Genomic DNA, 20,401 nt, shown 5'->3' with positions numbered 1-20,401 from the left:
GTCATGGGTTCTAATCCTGTCTCCGTCACCTGTCAGCTGTGTGACTTTGAGCAAGTCTCTTAACTTCTCAGTGCCTCAGTTACCTCATCTATAAAATGGGGATTAAGACTGTGAGCCTCACATGGCACAACCTGATTATCCTGTATCTACCCCAGTGCTTAGAACAGTGCTCGGCACATAGTAAGCGCTTAACAAATACCAAATTATTGTTACTATTACAGTGAAAAGAAGTTATAGTGGGCATCAGCTATGCAAGAGAGACAAGAGGTAACATGATCCCAGATGATGCCCTGTCATTAGAAAGCTGGGTCACGATTATGACCATTCTGATCATTTTGTAAAGTACCGCAAATCCTAAATACTAATCACCAAAAACTTCAAGTGTCATACTAGAGAAAGAACTTCATGTCACTGGGATGGAATTAAATGAGACCAATCTGTCGATGAAAGTTTCAGTTTTTCATTTAAATCGGACAATGGGGGTTTATTACTATTACCATGGCAAGATTATAAAGACTGAAAATGAAATAAGTCCAAACATGAAAACTGAGTTATTAATGTAAGGAAGACTTATCGCTATCACTATTTTTAGACACCATTCACTGTCACTATAATGTCTAAGAAAGGAACCCCAGTTTGGGTTCTGGCTGCAAGTGAGAAGTTTAATTTAGTCTGACGGGTGTTCCTCCTACAAGACCATAGTGACCTGGAAACTACGGCACTTATTGCAAAATATCAAGATTTCTCTCAAGGACTAGGATGTTTGCCATGAGAACTCATGATCCAGACAAATAATGAAATACCTTCCATGATGCATTCCCATTCGGGAAGGTGACCTTTGCTCTCATGATAAAGTTAAGGCAGATTTCCAAGCTCAAGTCTTATCAATTAAGCAAATCAGCATGCCCTAGTAGAAAGAGCACGGGCCTGGGGGTCAGAAGAACCTGGGTTCTAATCCCGACTCCACCTCTTGTCTTTTGTGTGACGTTGGGCAAGTCGCTTCACTTCCCTGTACCTCAGTTACCTCATCTGAAAAATGGGGATTAAAACTGGGAGCCCCTGTGGAACATGAACTATGTCCTACTTGATTAGCTTGTACCTACCTCAGCACTTAAGACAGGGTCTGGCACCTAGTAAGCGCTTAACAAAATACAAAATAAATAAATAAGTAAATAGGTAGTCTGTGAGGCCCATGTGGGACATGGACTGCGTCCAACTTTGTGACTACCCCTGTGTTCAGTATAGTGCCTGGCCCGAAATAAGCTCTTAACAAATACCATTTAAAAACTCATAACTATAGTGAAGAAATAGTAAAAGAGTTGATCAACAAATAGCATCCTTCTCACCATCATTACTTTGTGAAAAGCGCTGTAATAAGTGCTTGGGAGAGGTACGATACAAAGAGTTTTAAGATCTGTTCCCTCCCCACAAGGAGCTTCCAGTCTAGAGAATCCTGCAGCTCCTTTCGTGTTTGCCATCATCTTTGTATTTTTGTTTCATCCTTCCTTATGGGTTTGTTGTTAGCCTCCTCCCCACTTAACTGTATATTGTAAACTTCTTCAAAGGTGGGGAGTGGGGTATGGGTTCTGTCTTTATCTCACCTCTGTACTTCTTTTCCTGTGCTTGGTTCAGTGCTTTGTATACTGGGGAAGCAGCGTGGCTCAGAGGAAAGAGCCTGGGCTTCGGAGTCAGAGGTCATGGGTTCGAACCCCGGCTCTGCCACTTGCCAGCTGTGTGACTTTGGGCAAGTCACTTAACTTCTCGGTGCCTCAGTTCCCTCATCTGTAAAATGGGGATTAAGACTGTGAGCCCCACGTGGGACAACCTGATTCCCCTGTGTCTACCCCAGCGCTTAGAACAGTGCTTGGCACATAATAAGCGCTTAACAAATACCAACATTATTACTAACTGAGGCACGGAGAAGGTGACTTGCCCAAGGTGACCCAGCAGACAGGTGGTGGAGACACAATTAGAACCCAGGTCTTTGCCTGCTGTATGACTTTGGGTATCATGTCATTTAACTTCTCTGTACCTGTTCTCTTAACTGTAAAGTGGGAATGAAATGCGTGTTCTTTTTGTATTTAGAGCCCTGTGTGGGATGGGGACTGTTTTTGACCTAATTCACTTATATGAACCCCAGTGCTCGACATATAGTAAGTGCTTAACAAATGTCATAAATTTCTACTTCCCTCCTTAGTTTTCTCCTTCAGCCATTCATTCTATGATTCATTTAAATTGTTTCATTGTTAATTCTAACCTTTGTGCACCATTCATCTGCCTGAAATTAGGCAAACTGGATTAAGTAATATTTCGTGTGGTCCAAAGCATCGACTTCTGGCACCTCACAGCACCAGTAGCTGGGCTCATTTGCCTGCCCGCTGAAAGGCTGTGAGCTTCTAGGTCCTTCAGTCCTGAGTGCTTCCTTGTGAGGTGAGTCCACCACTCATTCTCGTAGGCAGTTATTTGAAATGAGAATCTCTAACATTCATCCTGTTTCCAGTAAGGATGTTTAAACACCCCAGATTACAGGAGCGCTGCTGATGCTCCTAGCTCCCACCGGTATGTCACTCAATAATGATGTGCGACTGGACGAAACAGCATGAGAAGCAATGTGGCCGAGGGGAAAGAGCCAGGGGCTGGGCATCAGAGGACGTAGGTTCTACTCTTGGCTCTGCTGCGTGTCTGCTGTGTGACCTTGGGCAAGTCATTTCACTCCTTTGTGCCTCAGTTACCTCATCTGAAAAATGGGGATTAAGACTGTGAGCCCCACATGGGACGATCTGACTGCCGTGGCTCAGCGGGAAGAGCCTGGGCTTGGGAGTCAGAGGTCATGGGTTCGAATCCCAGCTCTGCCACTTGTCAGCTGTGTGACTGTGGGCAAGTCACTTAACTTCTCTGTGCCTCAGTTACCTCATCTGTAAAATGGGGATTAACTGTGAGCCTCACGTGGGACAACCTGATTACCCTATATCTACCCCAGCGCTTAGAACAGTGCTCTGCACATAGTAAGCGCTTAACAAATACCAACATTATTACCCCAGAGCTTAGAAGAATGCTTGGCACATAGTAAGCATTTAACAAATACCATAATAATTATTATTATTACCTCATTTGTAGAATGGGGATTAAGACTGTGAGCCCCATGTGGGACAGAGACTGTGTCCAACCTAACGACCTTGTATCTACCCCAGTGCTTAGATCAGTGTTTGGCAGCACTTATCAAATACCATAATTATTATTATTATTATAGGTTTCTTTCATTTCTCATGTTCTCTATCTCCTACATTCATTTTCCAGTTCCCTCATTCATCGCATACCTTTCCTGTCTTTATTCTCATTCCATCATTCACACGGCTACTGTCTCTTCAGCAATGGATAACATAATCTGGTCACGGCTTTGGCCTGGAATTCGTCAGGACAATGAGTTCCGGCCAGGTCCATGTGGTCAGTCACATGGCCGAATCAAGCCGTCTGGGAACGTGACGCTATCTTATGCTCTGAACATGCATTCTGGAAAGGTGATTTCATTAACTATTTACCCACTCTTGACTACCCAGTATTTTTTTTTTCAGATGAGGTAACTGAGGCACAGCTATATGACTCGCCCAAAGTCACACAGCAGACAAATGGTGGATCTGGGATTAGAACCCAAGTCCTTCTGGCTCCCAACTCTACCCATTTGGCCACACTGCTTCTCAGTATGTAATCTTCCTTTGTTGATATTCCTCTCCTTTCCCATAACACCTATTAACTTTAGTTTCTATGGGAATGTGCTTTAAGGTCATTCTTCATATTTAGATAAAGCCAAAATGCACTTCATCAGCAGCAGCAGTATTGATTGAGTGCTTACTGTGGGCTTGGAGAGTACAATATAACGAAGTTGGTAGACACGTTCCCTGCCCACAACAAGCTTACAGTCTAGAGGGGTCTCCTGTATTAGCTTAGAATTAATGTCCTTGGGAAAGCCCTCTCAACTTGGCAGATGGAGGCAGATTTGAGATTACTCTTCAACCCCGCTGCCCCTCGTCAAATTTGTAGATTCCACATATTTAAATCCCACGTCTGTGTATTTTCTGGCTAGTCCACACTGAACCAATCGATCACATTAGCCTCAGACTGCTTAGACTGTGAGCCCCATGTGGGACAGGGACTGTATTCAACCTAATTAATTTGTATCTATCCCAGTGCTCAGAAAAATGTTTGACACCATAGTAAGGTCTTAATAAATGCCTGAAAAAAATTAGTCAACTTTCCACTCTCTCACTCAGTGATCCTCTGTCCCACCACCCACATTGCTGACAGGGCAGCCAGGTGCAGTCTGTCGTCACAGACAGGAGAGCCCTGATCCCTCTGAGAAGCAGCGTGGCTCAGTGGAAAGAGCACGGGCTTTGGAGTCAGGGGTCATGAGTTCGAATCCCGGCTCCGCCACTTGTCAGCTGTGTGACTGTGGGCAAGTCACTTCACTTCTCTGTGCCTCAGGTACCTCATCTGGAAAATCCTGATGAAGACTGTGAGTCCCACATGGGACAACCTGATTCCCCTGTGTCTACCCCAGCGCTTAGAACAGTGCTCTGCACATAGTAAGCGCTTAACAAATACCAACATTATTATTATTATTAAGCAATGTGGCCTAGTGAAGAGAGTGGGGGCTTGGGAATCCCAAGGAAGTGGGTTCTAATCCCAGCTCTGCCAGTTATCTGCTGCATGACCTTCACTTCAGCTCCCTCATCTGTAAAATGGGGATGAAGACTGTGAGCCCCAGGTGGGACATGGACTTTGCCCAACCTGATTAGCTTGTATCCACCCCAGAGCTCACTACAGAGTAAGCATTTAACAAATACCATAAAAAACCAACACTCGCCCCCCCCCCCCCAAAAAAAACCCTTCAAAAGGGGCAGCAGACCCTGCTAAACCTCCAGTAATTCGGTAAGCCATCGTTGAATCCAACAGTCCGATTCCTTAAGTATGGGGTGGTGGTGTCTCTTCCACTTTGTGAAAACAGGAGAAGAACCTAATTAAATTTGATGAAAATGATAGCTAAAAAGATGAAAGTGACAGATGAAAGTTGCCAAACTCATTCTATTTATTTACCATAAATGTAAAACACAACACTACGGTTCTGTTCAAAAAGTCTGAAACTTTGCTATACAGTACCACGCATTTAGTCATTAACTTAGTTTTATACATTTTTCTGTATTTCAATTTGTAATCATCAGCAAAAAGGCATCCATAAGGCATTTAGAGGGAGATTCCAGGCTAAAGTATGTATTTTTACTTTCATTCACTTTTTTGTATTTTCAGTCAAGCTGAAGCTGATTCTGGATTAAAAATACAAACAATATACTGCACGGTAAAGCTGTGTACTGGGGTAGAGAGGCTCTCAGAGCATGAGGTTTGTGATTTAAGCTTTGGTTAAATGACTGGGGAGAATGTTTAGTCTCTTTTTCCTCTTTGCACCACATTTACTTGAAAGGAAGGCAGAGTTTTTCTCCGCCTTTCTTGGAAAGTGAGAATAATAAAAAAACAAAATCTTGCAATACCAAATCCACAAATACATTATCTTGGCTGCACCCTGACAAGACTTCCAATCATGCCAAATTGTACATTTACTCTAGTTTTAGACACCTGATGCTGCTTCGGAAAAGGGACTTGAGGGTTTGGCGTTTGGGGCTAACCAGTAGAAAGGTGTCCACGGGCTGGGCAGGAGGAGGAGAAGGAGGAGGAAAATGAGTGGGGGAGGAGGAGGAGGAGGAGACAAAAAGAATCGTGGGGAAGGCAACAAACAGGATCTTATAAAACATTATGTTTCTCGTGCCTTGAGTGTCCTGTGATGGCAGGATCCAGCCCATGGCTTTCAGCCTTGGAGGACCAGGTTGGACTAGTTTGACTCCAAGGCTGGCTGGACTCAGACAGGGATGTAGCTTCTTGGCATGGCTATTTCGGGCAGGGATGTTGGGAGGGGCACGGACCTAAGCAGGAACCCTTCTGGGTCCAGCTTTTTATACATCTGTGGTTGTTCCAGTAAAATGTATACAAATACTCCCTGCGTGAGAGAGAGTGAATGAATCTGTGTGGGGGGAGGGGGTGAGAGGGTGGGATATAAGCACAGTAGTGTCATCCTGAAGTAGGCCTGAAATCACTTCCGGTCCTCAGGCCATCGTACTTAGTTAAGTCCGAGCCAAACTGAAACTCTGGGGTCTTTGGCTTGGCTCGGTGGGCTAGGCTGTGAGGTTGCCTGGAACATTTTGCATTTGAACATCTACCATTTAACTGTCCCAGAAGAGACATTTGTAATCACTTGAGGTGTAGCAGAACGATTCAACACACGCCAAAAGAGATGGTCTAGTTCTATCACAAACATGCAAATTTCATACTGCCATTTAATTCTAGTGGCAGTCCAACAGTGACTGATACAAACATGAAGATTCTAAGGTTCGAAAAATACAATCCAAATGGGAGAAATATTATTTTCCTAATTTGACTTCCATATTTCATTATCACATAGTCAAAACTCAAAAAACAGCTTTCAACCTCTTTCTCTTTGGTAAGCCAAACATCATCCTTATTGCTAAGGATGTGAAGAAATGTCTTGTGAAGAAAATGAATAACTCCACATCTTAAATATCTTCATTTAGACCTTCAGGGTAAAAACAAAAAGACAAACCAAAGACACATACACAAAAAACTTTGTTACACCAGCAAAAAAGAGAGCAATACACAGTGTAATTAGAAAACACTTGTTTGTACTGAACTTCCTTCCACAGAAGTGTTTTTCGGAATGAACGGCTCACCCCAAATGGGGAGGAGTTCTAGAAAAGGAATCTCAGAACTGCCTAGCCTGCCCGGATCAAACCAGCTTCACCAGAAGTCTGTGCCTGGTAAACTTCATTCTTAATGATAAACCTTCATGGATGATTTAATAAGAGTAATTGTGGTATTTTAGTGACTACTATGTGCCAAGCACTGTACTAAGCTCTGGGATAGATTCAAGGTAATCAGGTCGGTCCCTGTCCCATCTGGGGCTCACAGCCTAAGTAGGAGGGGAAAACAGGGATTTAATCGCCATTTTACAGATGAGGAAACAGTTATACTTAGGAAATAGCTACTGAGTCATGAATCATCAATACACTTTGAAAGCAATCAACTCCCAAAAAGAAGGATACATCAGTATGGCAGCAGCAAGTGAAAAGCACTAGGAAAACAGTGTGTCTTAGTGGATAGAGCCTGGGCCTGGGAGTCAGAAGGACTCACAGGCTCTAATCCTAGCTCTGCCACATGTCTGCTGGGTCATTTGGACAAGTCATTTGACTCCTCTGGACCTCAGTTACCTCATCTGTAAAATGGGATAAGAGTGTGAGTCCCATGTGAGACGGACTGTGTCCAACCTGATTAACTTATATCTATCACAGAGCTTAGAACAGTGCTTGACCCATAGTAAGCGCATAACATAATTAAAAAAAAAAATTATTACCTGCCCTCTGTGTGACCTTGGGCATATAACAACTTCTCTGTGAATCTGTTTCCTATTCTGAAAAATGGGGAATTAAATACCTGTTCTCCCTCCCTCTTAAAATTGTGAGCCCCATGTGTGACACGGACTGTGTCTCACCTCATTATCTCATTATTATCTACCCTAATGATAATAATAATGATAATGGTACTTGTTAAGCACTTATGTGCCAAGCACTGTTCTAAACACTGGGGTTGATCCAAGTTAATCAGGTTGGACACAATCCCTGTCCCACATAGGGCTCCAACTATTAATCCCTATTTTATAGATGATGTAACTGAGGCCCAGAGAAGTTAAATGACTGCCCAAGGTCACACAGCAAACATATGGGGGAGCCAGGATTAGAACCCAGGTCCTTCTGACTCCCTGGCCCCTGCTCTGTCCACTTAGCCATGCTGCTTCTCTAGTTCTTAGTACAGTGCTTGGCACAGAGTAAGTGCTTAACAAATACCACATTTATTATTAATATTATTATCTACACCTACCACTGCCAAATTAAGGCTGTTTGCATCTTTGAAAAAGCTGTATGACCCTCCAAACAGCAGAGCAACCTTGCTGAAAGAATGTAGTTGAAGCCAACCTCAGAAATCCTGGAGCAAAAACGGCAACAACACTTCAACAGAGAAAGCGTGTTCAAGAGACTGTTGAGGAGACCTGGCTGAGATGAGGGGTCCGGTCAATGGCCTTCGAGGGCTTCCTGGGTGCCCAGAACTTCAGTAGGTGCTTGACAACCTACAGTGTGACCCAGATTTTGGCTGCCCGACACCTTTCTACTGTTTTTATGGTTCTTACAAAACTGACATAATCGTTAGACATGGTTCTGATAAGCAGGCAAATTAGAATTTCCCAAAGTGTATGGAGAGATCATGAGGTTCCTCTACAAGTGGTAATATCAGCATTACTGGCATACCATACGCTTGTCTAGGAGAGCTAGTCGTGTTCAATTCGGTCTACGTTGCCGGGCTTAAGTGTGTAATAAAATGCAGAATCCTGATGTTGGATTTGGACTTTGATCGTCTAGGAACTTCCAACAGCCTTAGAGGAGTGGGCATCCTCTCTCTCTGTCTCTGGACCGGGATGGGGTGCATACTACCTGAACTGTGTCTGATTGGATTGTGGCCAACCACACACACATACACACACTGATATATGGAGAATTATGTAACACTTAACTGAATCAATCTAGCATCATGGTCTGATAATAAGCCTGAAAAAAGAATCTTGTCTGCATTATAAGATCTTCATTACCTACACTTTCTTTTAACGGTACTTGTTAATCAATCAAACAATTGTATTTATTGAGTGCTTACCGAGGGCACTCAGTACACTGTAAGTACACTGACCTTACAGACTTACTTTGGGCCAAATCCCCTTGTTTCAGGAAGAAAATGAGTCTAGAATAGCACATCTGTTAAGAAGCTGGTGGGATCTGCTCAGATATTTTTTAATATTTCGAACTGCTTCATTATTCACCTCATGTAGACACGTGCCTGAAAAAGGCCTATTAAATTAAATTTACAGTTCTTTTCAATTGGCAAGAACTAAAAACTTACATTTTGGGGCAACAGCAAAAGATGGACTCTGGAGTCTTGTCATTTAACCTGTACCTGCCAGAGTTGGGCAGATCTTTGCACTCGGCTATAAATGCATGGAGCTCACTCTCTGGAAAGCCGTCTTCTTGGTGATGCTATAGCAGGGATAAAAGAGTTTCTGATTTATCATCCCACAGACCTCTTGCAATCCCAGTTCAAAACAGATTAGGCTCCCTTACCCCGAAACCTCACATCTATTAGAAAATGCTCATAACAATAATAATTATAGTATTTAAGTGCTTACTATATGTCCAGCACTGCTGTAAGTACTGGAGTAGATGCAAGATAATCAGGTTGTCCCACATGGAGCTCACAGTCTTAATCCCCATTTTACAGATGAGGTAACTGAGGCACAGAGAAGTGAAGTGACTTGCCCAAGATCCCACAGCAGACAAGTGGCAGAAGAGGGATTAGAACCCCAATCCTCTGACTCCCAAGCCTGTCCTCTTGCCACTAGGCCATGCTGCTTCTCAAATTCATCTAAAGATTGTCTGTTCATCTTCTGTTTGTTGTGTGTTGAGCGGGGAGGAGGCGAGGAGGGAGGACTGTCCTTGAGTGCTGCTCTGTGACTTGTCTGCTGTCTGCTCTGTGACCTTGGGCAAGTCACTAAACTATTCTGTGCCTCAGTTATCTCATGTGTAAAATAGAGATTAAAGACTGAGCCTCATGTAGGACAGGGACTGGGTTCAACCGGATTATCTTGTATCTACCCCAACACATAGAACAGTGCCGTCCACAAAGGCAAATGTGCTCAACAAATACCATTAAAAACCCAAAGAAGCACAATTAAAATAATAATAAGGTACTCAGACACCCAGCGTTCAATGGGGAAATGATTCTGCCTGGCATTTCTGTAGCCGCGAAATGAACAATGTGCTGGAAGCCTAAACCAGCTAGACACAACTAAACTCAGGCTAAGCTACTGCCAGACACCAACCAATTACTCTACCTCCTCTGTAGCTTCAAGAACCAGTGGCACTGCCTGAGGATTTAGTTCAGAACAGAATGACTTTTCCACCCTGTAAATTCTGTGCTGCACCATCGAGGGGACCCTGGAAGAGCAGAGCAGGGGAGCCAGGCTGGGTCGTCTATGCTTGTTCGCCCCTCACGCAAACCAGCTGGAATATTCCCTGGAGACAATCTACTCTGCTTCCTCTAGAGAAGCCTCAGGCCAGATCCAAAACTCTAGCTCTAGAAAATTCCCTCAGGTCAGCAGTCCTGCTCCCTACTTTTCAAAGCCCAGAAAATATATAGGGGGAGAAATCAGATATTCCACATATTCCATATAGTCTGTCTTCCTGATTTAACGCGTTCACTCATTCCTCATCCCCCTAAATGCACACTTTAACTCCAATCAAAAGTTCCCTGTCAAAACTCATTTCTGTTCTGTAAGAAGCAGTATTCTAACAACGGTCTTCTAGCTCATTTAGAAATAGTTTTCAGAACAAAGCCTACCTTAATTGTTTCGTAGGTGTCAGTAATCAGTGCAATGAAGAGACTTAAAACCATATAGATAAAAAGACTGATGAAGGAGTAAAGGTAGATTCGACTAAATAGCCAGACCAAATAACTCTTCTGCTGCATTTTGGCAAATGTCGCAAACATGTCGTCTCCATTTATTAGGGAGAACAGACATTCAGAGACCATGTTCAAAGAACGGAACTAAAAGAGAGGGAAAAAGAGAAGATGAATTTAAATCGATGATTGTTTTCATGTTCCTGGGGAAGTTCTAATATTCAACAGGTAGTGCCAGTTGCCTTCAGCTTTCATTTTCAAATAGTTTCAAATGGCTTTCTGAAGAGCTCCCATTTCTTGTCCCTGTCCCATTCTGAAGACCTCTTTGGAGACCCCTTCTGAGTGTAGGAGATAATGGACAAGCACATGCTGTTAATTCCCCTGGTATGGGGAACTTTCAAACCATCTTCCCTCTAACCCTTGGTTTCCCACTGAAACTGTGGACAACACAATTTTGTGTTAACTCAGGGGACTGCAGGACTGTGAGTCTGTAATCGGGCAGGGATCTTCTCTATCTGTTGCCAAATTGTACATTCCAAGTGCTTAGTAGAGTGCTCTGCACATACTACTGAATGAATGCAAAGATGGCATGTATATTTGTGTGTGTGCACGTTGGTCAGTCAGTTGTATTTATTGTGTGATAATTGTGTGCAGAGCTAAGCGCTTGGAAGAGTGCAGTGTAACAATATACAGGCACATTCACTACCCACAACAAGCTGACAGTCTAGAGGGGGAGATAGATTTTAATATATGTGTATTTACGCTGACTCAAGGCTCCCTGGGTTAATAGTAATAGTAATAATATTAATTGTGGTATTTGTAAGTACTTACTCTTCTAGACTCTGAGCTCCTTGTGGGTGGGAAATGTGTATGATGTTATATTCTACTCTTCCAAGCATTTAGTACAGAGCTGTGCACGCAGTAAGCGCTCAATAAATACAATTATTATTAACAATAATAATAATATATACCAGGTACTGTACTAAGCACTGGGTTGGATACAGTCCCGGTCCATATAGGGCTCACAGTCTCAATCCCCATTTTCCAGATGAGGGAACTGAGGCCCAGAGAAGTCAAGTGATTCGCCCAAGGTCACACAGCAGACAGTGGCAGAGTCTGGATTAGAATCCACGATCTTCTGACTCCCAGACCCGGCCTCTATCTACTTTGCCTTGGGAAGCAAGAGTCCTAACCACATTCACTCCCAGGTTCTCTGATCCTCAATTCCAGCCTCAGAAGTCTACCCCCTTAGCATCAAAAATCAGCCACTCATACTGGGCCACCTATTGTTATTATTATTACTATTAATAATGATAGTAGTATTAACACAGTGCTCAGATAATCACCGATAATCACTATTTGTTAAGTGGTTACTATGTACCAAACACTGCAGTAAACACTGGGGTAGATAAAATAATAATGATGGCATTTAAGTGTTTACTGTGTGCCAAGCACTGTTCTAAGCACTGGAAGATAAAAGATACAACCCCTGCCCTTGAGCTTACAATGTAGCAGTCCATATAATTAGAAGGTCTGGAAGCAGCAGTTTTATCAGGGAATGAGGAGCAGAGTTAAGCAGGACCACATGGGAGAGAAATATAATCATATTTATTGAGTGCTTACTGGGGGCAGAGCACTGTACTAAACGGTTGGGAGAGTACAATATGACAATAATGGGACACATTCCCTGCCCAGAGCGAGCTTAGAAACAAGCCCTCCTCTTGGAATTTTCCTGGCCTGATCTGAAAAGTCCCACCTTTGAGAAGGGAGTTTCGCCATACCTTCACATGGTAAGGTCCCAGGACTATCCAACCGCAAAAGCAGTAGCCCAGATAGATCATAGCAGCACAGCAGCAGAATCGAATCACATTAGGTAATGCCGCTTGGAGCGTCAGAATGAGGAGCTGTAGAATTAGGGTCAATAATTAGACTCCGGATGGGATTGGGAGATGGCGGTGCAGTAATGATAAAAAAAGAAATACCAACGGCACGGAGGTTCCGGGAGTTCCTTACATTGTACTTCTGAAAGAAACCTAGATAGCGAATGACTCCAAGCCACACGAGCATGGTGGAAGTCCCTAGAAAGATGCTACAGACGTCGTAACTGGTTAGACTCTGGAACACAAAGAGAGACAGTCGTAAATAGATTTAGGCTTATAATTAGACCAATAATAACAATAGATTTATGAGAAGCAGCCTGGCCTAGTGGCAAGAGCATGGGCTTGGGGTCAGAGGACGTGGGTTCTAATTCCGGCTCTGTCGCTCGTCTGCTGTGTGATCTTGGGCAAGTCGCTTCCCCTCTTGGTGCCTCAGTTACTTCATTTGAAAAATGGGGATTAAGACTGTGAGCCCCACGTGGGACAACCTAATTACCTTGTATCCACCAGTACTTAAGAGCTTAACAAATCCCAGAATTATTATATTTATGATTATTATTATTATTTTCAGGTCACATTTCTCTGGCTTCCCCACAGAACAGCATTTAGATGACAAGTGTAATGATAACCTGCCCAGAAGAATCATGTTAACATTTGATTCAAAGATAATTTGGTATCTCAAGGATTCAGATACTTTCTTACTCCGCCCCGCCTCCTGTTTTTTCCCTTTCCACTTTCTCATGATTGCCACCATACATTCATTCACTCATTCAATCAAATTTATTAAGCACTTACTGTATACAGAACACTGTACTAAGCACTTGGAAAAATACAATCCAACAGCAAACAGTGACATTCCCTGCTCATCAAAGACCCCATCCTACTGCCTCTCACCCTGGTTTCTCTGGCTCCAATTAACAACACTCCCACACTACTGTTTTTCCCTCTTGTTCCATTATTTTTTTTACGGTAATTGTTAAATGTTTACTTAAGTGTCAGGCAGTGTACTGAGCACTGGCATAGGTACAAGATAATCAGCCTGGACACAGTCCAGGTCCAACATGGGGCTCATAGTCTTAAACTCCTTTAACAGATGAGGTAAATGAGGCACAGAAAAGTGAAGTGACTTTACCCAAGGTCACACAGCAGGCAAGTGGCAGAGTCAGGATTAGAACCCAGGTCCTCTGTCTCCCAGACCTGTGCTCTATCCACTAAGCTCCACTGATTCCCTTTCTTCTATTTCCCTCACCATTTCCTTCCTCTCCTATTATTCACTTTCCTCTTGCTTCCATGCCAGATACTCCCAGGACAGGGAGAGGGGAAAATCTAAAACCTTTCAGGCCATGTTTTCTCACTCCTCAAGAAACTCCAGTGGTTGCTCATCCACCTCTGCATCAACAGAAACTCCTCACCTTTAGCTTTAAAGCATACAATCACCTTGCCCCCTCCTCCTCACCTCTCTACTCTCCTACTAAAACCCAGCCTGTACACTTTGCTCCTCTAATGCTTACCTGCTCACTGTACCTCAGTCTTGTTTATTCCACCGCCAATCTCTCACTCACATCCTGCCTTTGGCCTGGAATGCACTCCCTCCTCATATGCGACAGACAGTCACTCTCCCCTCCTTCAAAGCCTTATTGAAGGCACATCTCCTCCAAGAGGCCTTACCTGACTAAACCTCCTTTCCTCTTCTCCCACTCTGTTCTGTGTCTCCCTGACTTGCTCCCTTTATTTATTCCCCTCCCATCCCCACAGCACTTACATCCATATCTGTAATTTATTTATTTATATTAATGTCCGTCTTCCCATTTAGACTGCAAGCTCATTGTGGGCAGGAAATATGTCTGTTATAGCGTACTCTCCCAAGCACTTATTATAATGCGCTGCACACAGTAAGTGCTCAGTAAATTCAGTTGACTGACTGACAGAGGCTAAAAATTTTGTTTTCAGATCTTCCACCAATACTGTTACTATTTCCGTGAAGGGATTCCCCTGTCCCCTGGGTTCTTGCTCCAAATGAAAAGAGTTTTGGGTCAAGGGATGGCAGAGGAAAAGGACAGGAGAAATAAGTGTGGCCTAGCCTTCATTTGGGGGCAGTAAAAGAAATCAGCGTGGCTCAGTGGAAAGAGCATGGGCTTGGGAGTCGGAAGTCATGGGTTTGACTCCCCACTCTGCCACTTGTCAGCTGTGTGACTGTGGGCAAGTCACTTCACTTCTCTGTGCCTCAGTTACCCCATCTGGAAAATGGGGATGAAGACTGTGAGCCTCATATGGGACAACCTGATGACCCTGTATCTACCCCAGCGCTTAGAACAGTGCTCTGCACAAAGTAAGCGCTTAACAAATACCAACATTATTATTACTATTATTAATAATAGTAATAATAATCATGATGTTACTTTTTAAGTGCTTACAATGTGCCAGGCACTGTTCTAAGCCGGGGTCAATACAAGCTAATCAGGTTGGACACAGTTCCTGTCTCATTTGGGGCTCACATCTTAAGCCCCATTTTCCAGATAGGTTTCTGAGGCCGAGAGAAGTGAAGTGACTTGCCCAAGGTCACCCAGCAGATGACTTTCGGAGCCGAGATTGGAACCTTTTGTGTTCTATCCATTAGGCCACACTGCTTCTCGAGCTATTGGCATATGGCAGGATCAGGCATGGAACCAGTATTCTGCTCTGCTCTGCCATTCTGAATGCTATTGTCTGAAAACAGGGATGGGGCTGAAGGCAGCACTGAGCGGCAGCAGCATGAAGGTTTTGCCGTTCCTTGCAACTCTATTTCTGGCCCAGGAGTGAAAAGGGCCTGTGTTGGCTCCTTTAGCCATCAAGGCTCCCAGCTGGTCGGGCGTGACAATAAGGTGCCCTTGAATTCTTGTTTTTGGCAACCAAGTAGACGTGATCCGTTGCTTGCCCTCAGATTTTTAGGAAGTGAAAGGACATGATGAATCACTTGACAGGTTGTCACATTTTAATGTCACCAATGTCTTATACATTTTGAGGACATTTATGCATCACCATCTCACTGACTCAAAAGCTTACCATAAGGGGGGAAAAAAAAAACTGAAGCTCTGGTTTGGGAGCTGAGCTGGATGCAAGAGTGTGTTGCTGGAGGTGAGAAACCTTTACTGGGCTTCGGTTTCAGCCAGGGGTTCCTGAATGGATTTCTTTACCAGAAATCGGGCAGGAGACAGTCGTTATTGTATTGTCTACACACCATTTGGACTCCCATCTCTACCCGGGAAGATGAGGAGCCACATCAGCATGAGACCCCTCAACTTTTTCAGAATGTGTCTGTCACCATGACTGCGGCTGTGACTATCTGGCTATGTCCTGTGAGGAGCAGGGTGCCTTAGTGGGTAGAGCATGAGTCTGGGAGGCAGTAGAACCTGGGTTCTACTCCCAGCTCTGACACTTGTCTGCTGGGTGACCTTGGGCAACTCACTTCTCTGTGTCTCAGTTACCTCATCTGCAAAATGGGGATTAAGACTGTGAGCCTAAAGTGGGGACAGGGACTGTTTCGAATCTGATCATCTTCTACAGCCTTTAGTACAGTGCCTGGCACACAGTAAGGGTTTAAATACCATAAAAAAAACCCAAATCGCTGTTCTTCTAGCTATAATGCCCTAGAATTCTTTTTGAATATCCTGGGCTATTTTAGTTTTTGTTTTATAATCCTTATTCTCTCAAGTGTCTGGTACAATGCTCAATAAATACACTGACTGACTGAATGGCTGAGTCTTCCTTGTTATAGCCATCCCCTCTCCTCTCTTTATTTCTAGGTTATTAGCTCCAAGGGGGTCAAAGACTGAGTCTAATTCTCACCTGTGTATTTTTCCCCCCAGCGCTCAGTACAATGCTCTGCACTTGGTAACTACCACAACTAATACTTTCCATCCGACAAGCTCATTTGATTAATTCTCACCATAAAAGGTTATTTTGCCTCCTGTGTGCTGAATACAGTGCTACTTCAATGAGGAACTACTTTAGAATGCAAACTTTTCGGCAGCTTTGGTGGAATTTACTTGATATCAATCAATCAATGGTATTTACTGAGTGCTTACTATGTGCAGAGCACCGTTCTCAGCGCTTGGGAGAGTACAACAGAATTAGCAGACATGTTTCACACCCATAAAGAGCATAGAGTCTAGAGAATATAGTAGATCTGTGCTACTATAGAATGTAGAATGTAAGAGCAGGAAACGAAGGCAATAAGGAGGAGAGGAGGCTCCTTAATGATTATCAGGATTCCCACCTTTCCTCTTCTCCCCCAAAAGAACACTTTTCTAGGACAATGGGGAGGTGCATCTACGGTAGTGCTTGAGAAGCTACAACCAAACAGTAAATACAATGTATTTATTGTGCACCTAAATCAATTAACCGGTGGTATTTATAGAGCATTACCATGTTCTAAGTGCTTGGGAGAGTACAGTACAAAAGAATGTTCCCTGAATCATGTGCAGAGCACTTTTCTATGCACTTGGCAGAATACAATACACTAGAGTTGGTGGAGGAGATAACAATAAGGGACACAATAACAATAAGGATAATAATAATGATAATGGTGGTGTTTGTGGTATCTGATCTCTGCCCTCAAGGAGTTTACAGTCTAGTCTGGTGAAAATATCAAGATATCACTCAGGGAAGGAAAGATGCAAAGGTTGGGGTAGTCTGGCAAGAACAAAAAGAGTTCAGGAGCAAGAAACTAAAGCCTTACCTTAGCTTGGATTTCCATTTTCAGAACTGAACCAATGATGGTCAGCACATCACTGATGATAATTAGAATGTACCATCCATCGATAAATTCCATTTGATCGTTAACAGAAACTTCCTTCTTAAAATGGAAGAGGAAAAAGTTTACAAATTCCTTTGAGGAGAAGGGGAGGAAAAAAAAAAAGCACCGTCACGTTCTTGTTGTTCCACTTCAGTCAAAAGAAAAATCATGTCCCTAGTAAGGGTTCAATACTCACCCTCTGCAGCTGAAATCCTTTAATCACCGATCGTATGCAAAGGACTAATGAGGCTAAGCAAGTCAAAATGACCAAGGCATCAAAGATCATCATGTAATGAGTATTTTTCTGTACTGCAAAAGATAATTACACTCTTACATAATAGCACCTAAGATTAGAAAGGTAATACTGAGTTTTAATGGTTTTGTAGATGATATAGGTAATCTCATCAAAGTCAAATAATAGGAAGATATTTTATTAATGGAAAAGCTGTCCAGCAATCAATCGATCCATGGTATTCACTGAGTGCTTATTTATTCATTCATTTAATCGCATTTATTGAGTGCTTACTGTGTGCAAAGCACTGTACTCAGTGCTTGGGAGAGTACAGTATAGCAACAGACACATTTCCTGCCCACAATGAGCTAGCTCACAGTCTAGAGGGGGAGAATTAATATACATAAATTTAAAAATTACAGCTATATATACAGATACAGTTATATATAGATGCAGTAAATGCTTCCTGTATTAAGCATGTAAGAGAGTATAATACAACAGAATTGGTAGACACATTCCCTGTCCACAAAGAGCTAGAGTGTAAGCTCATTGTGGGCAGGAAATATACCTGTTTATTGTTATACCGTTCTCTCCAAAGCGCTTAGTACAGTGCTCCACACACAGTAAGCGTTCAACAAATACGACAGTGGATGAATGAATGGATGAAGAGAGGAAGTCAGAAATTAAAATAAATTACTGACATGTACATAAGTGCTATGGGGGTGAAGGAGGGGTGAATATCAAGAGCTTAACGGGTACAGATCCAAGTACACAGGTGAAGCAGAAAGGAAAAGCAGGCTTAATCGTGGAAGGCCTTTGGGACATTTGGTCAATCAAGTAATCGCATTTATTGAGCGCTTACTACGTTCAGAGCACTGTGCTAAGCACTTGGGAAAGTACATTACAACAATAAACAGACATTTCCTGCACATAACGAGCTTAGGATCTAGAGGGGGAGACAGACAGTAATATGAATAAATAATTTGTAATATATAATTTAAAGATAAGTACTGTTAGATTGGGGGTGGGACGGGACCTTAATAAAGCCTGATCTAAATAAGGCTTTGAAGTTGGAGAGAGTGGTGGTCTGGTATATATTGGAGGGGGAGGGAGAATGTGGGAAAGGGGGTCGGTAGTGAGCGATCAGGGCAAAGCGAGCAAGCTGGCATTAGTGGAGGAAAGTGTGCAGCCTGGGGCATAGTGGGAAATCCGTGTGGCAAGGTACGAGAGGAAAGCTGGTTGAGTTCTTTAAAGCTAATGGGAACACGTTTGCTTGATATAGAGGTGAGTGGGTGACCACCAGAGGTTCTTGAGGAATGGAGAGATGTGAAGTGAACTTTTTTCAGAAAAGTGATCCAGGGAGCGGAGTGAAGTATGGACTGGAGTGGGAAGAGACAGGAGGCAGGGAGGTTGGTGAGAAGGCAGATGCAATAGTCAAGGTGGGATAGGACACACGTGCTTAGATCGGCTTAGTAGCAGTTTGATTGGAGAAGAAAGGGTGGATTTTAGTGAGGTCGTGAAAGTTGAACCAACAGGATTTAGTGACACTGAATGGAGTCAGTGTTGTTAATAAAGTTGCTGGAGGCATAATAGTAATAATAATAATGGCATTTGTTAAGTGCTTACTGTGTGTCAAGCACTGTTCTAAGCACTGAGGTAGGTACGAGGTAATCAGGTTTGACTCACTCCCTGTCCCACATAATAATGTTGGTATTTGTTAAGCGCTTACTATGTGCTGAGCACTGTTCTAAGCGCTGGGGTAGACACAGAGGAATCAGGTTGTCCCACGTGGGGCTCAATCCCCATTTTACAGATGAGGTAACTGAGGGACCGAGAAGTTAAGTGACTTGCCCAAAGTCACACAGCTAAGTGGCCGAGCAGCTATTCGAACCCATGACCTCTGACTCCAAAGCCCGTGCTCTTTCCACTGAGCCACGCTGCTTGAGCTCACAATCTTAATCCCCATTTTCCAGATGAGGTAACTGAGGCCCAGAGAAGTGAAGTGACTTGCCCAAGGTCACACAGCAGACAAGCAACGGAGCCGGGCTTAGAACCTAGTTCCTTCGGACTCCCAGACCCGGGGTCTATCCACTAGGCCTTGCTGCTTCCCATAAACACTGCTCTAAGTGTTCCACACGTAGAGGAGGCTGGTGTTTCAGCAGCAGCGTGCCCCTCCATGCTCTAGGTCTGAGCGGGTACCACAGATGCCCAGCCTGGGGGCGGCCACGGCCTCTGCACTGGGGCTTCATGCCGGGTTCTGAAGTGAGCCTGTCCTCTTTCTAGGAGTCCCAGGGGCTAGAGGAAGACTAAAACAGGGGCTCAACTCCCCGGCTTCTGCCACCAGTTTTCAGGACGAGCCATCCCCTTCAGTTGCACCATGAAAAAGCCGCCCCCATCCCCTTCCTTCCCTCCACTGCCCCTCCCAGAATCGAAATTCTCTTCATTGCCATAATACCAACTTCTTACTCGGCACTACACGGAGGCAAGTGGTAATCCGGAGTGTTTGTTAAAACCTCAAAAACCATTCTAGTAGTTGTTGAGAATGTTTCTCCACCTCCACGCTCCTCCCCGAGTTGCTACTTACTTGAGCCAGCTACATGCCAATCTTTACATTCTTTGATGGTAATATCATTGACTAGACTTATTTTAATTCTTCCACTATGTGCTTTATTGTCAAAAATGATCTGTGAACAAAGAAAAAAGGGTCAAAGATACTTGTTTTTAGAAGAAACAAATCCTTACTCTTTAAAGATCAAACGAAATATCAACTTTCCAATTTATCCTTTTTTACTTTACTAGCTCACAAAATTTTCCACACCAATTCTTCCCAAACAAACCACTTAGACAAATGACACCTTTAGGGAGAATCAAGCAGTCATTGGTATTTATTGAGCACTTATA

The 20,401-nt window shown here is 43.5% G+C and overlaps 1 protein-coding gene across 3 annotated transcripts in view; it reads right to left on the bottom strand.

Moving 5' to 3' along the window:
• Positions 1–5,059: 5,059 nt before the first annotated feature.
• Positions 5,060–20,401, bottom strand: part of MCOLN3 (mucolipin TRP cation channel 3) — a 37,866-nt gene continuing 22,524 nt past the window's right edge. For 2 of the 3 annotated variants that reach the window (XM_029063034.2, XM_029063032.2), the window contains 8 exons: positions 20,085–20,184; positions 17,465–17,577; positions 17,212–17,361; positions 12,604–12,732; positions 12,399–12,521; positions 10,558–10,764; positions 9,064–9,197; positions 5,060–6,637 (listed from right to left, as the gene is read on the bottom strand). In XM_029063034.2, the coding sequence (XP_028918867.1) occupies positions 6,628–6,637; positions 9,064–9,197; positions 10,558–10,764; positions 12,399–12,521; positions 12,604–12,732; positions 17,212–17,361; positions 17,465–17,577; positions 20,085–20,184 (966 nt within the window). In that variant the 3' untranslated portion in view covers positions 5,060–6,627. The remainder of the gene's footprint in view (positions 6,638–9,063; positions 9,198–10,557; positions 10,765–12,398; positions 12,522–12,603; positions 12,733–17,211; positions 17,362–17,464; positions 17,578–20,084; positions 20,185–20,401) is intronic. The other variant, XM_029063033.2, reaches the window with a different exon arrangement.

Source organism: Ornithorhynchus anatinus, chromosome 4 (assembly GCF_004115215.2).
Source record: "Ornithorhynchus anatinus isolate Pmale09 chromosome 4, mOrnAna1.pri.v4, whole genome shotgun sequence".
In the NCBI taxonomy this organism is placed as follows: Eukaryota; Metazoa; Chordata; class Mammalia; order Monotremata; family Ornithorhynchidae; genus Ornithorhynchus; species Ornithorhynchus anatinus.
Note: the sequence above shows the minus strand (reverse complement) of the source record. Positions and strands in the feature narration are given on the sequence as shown.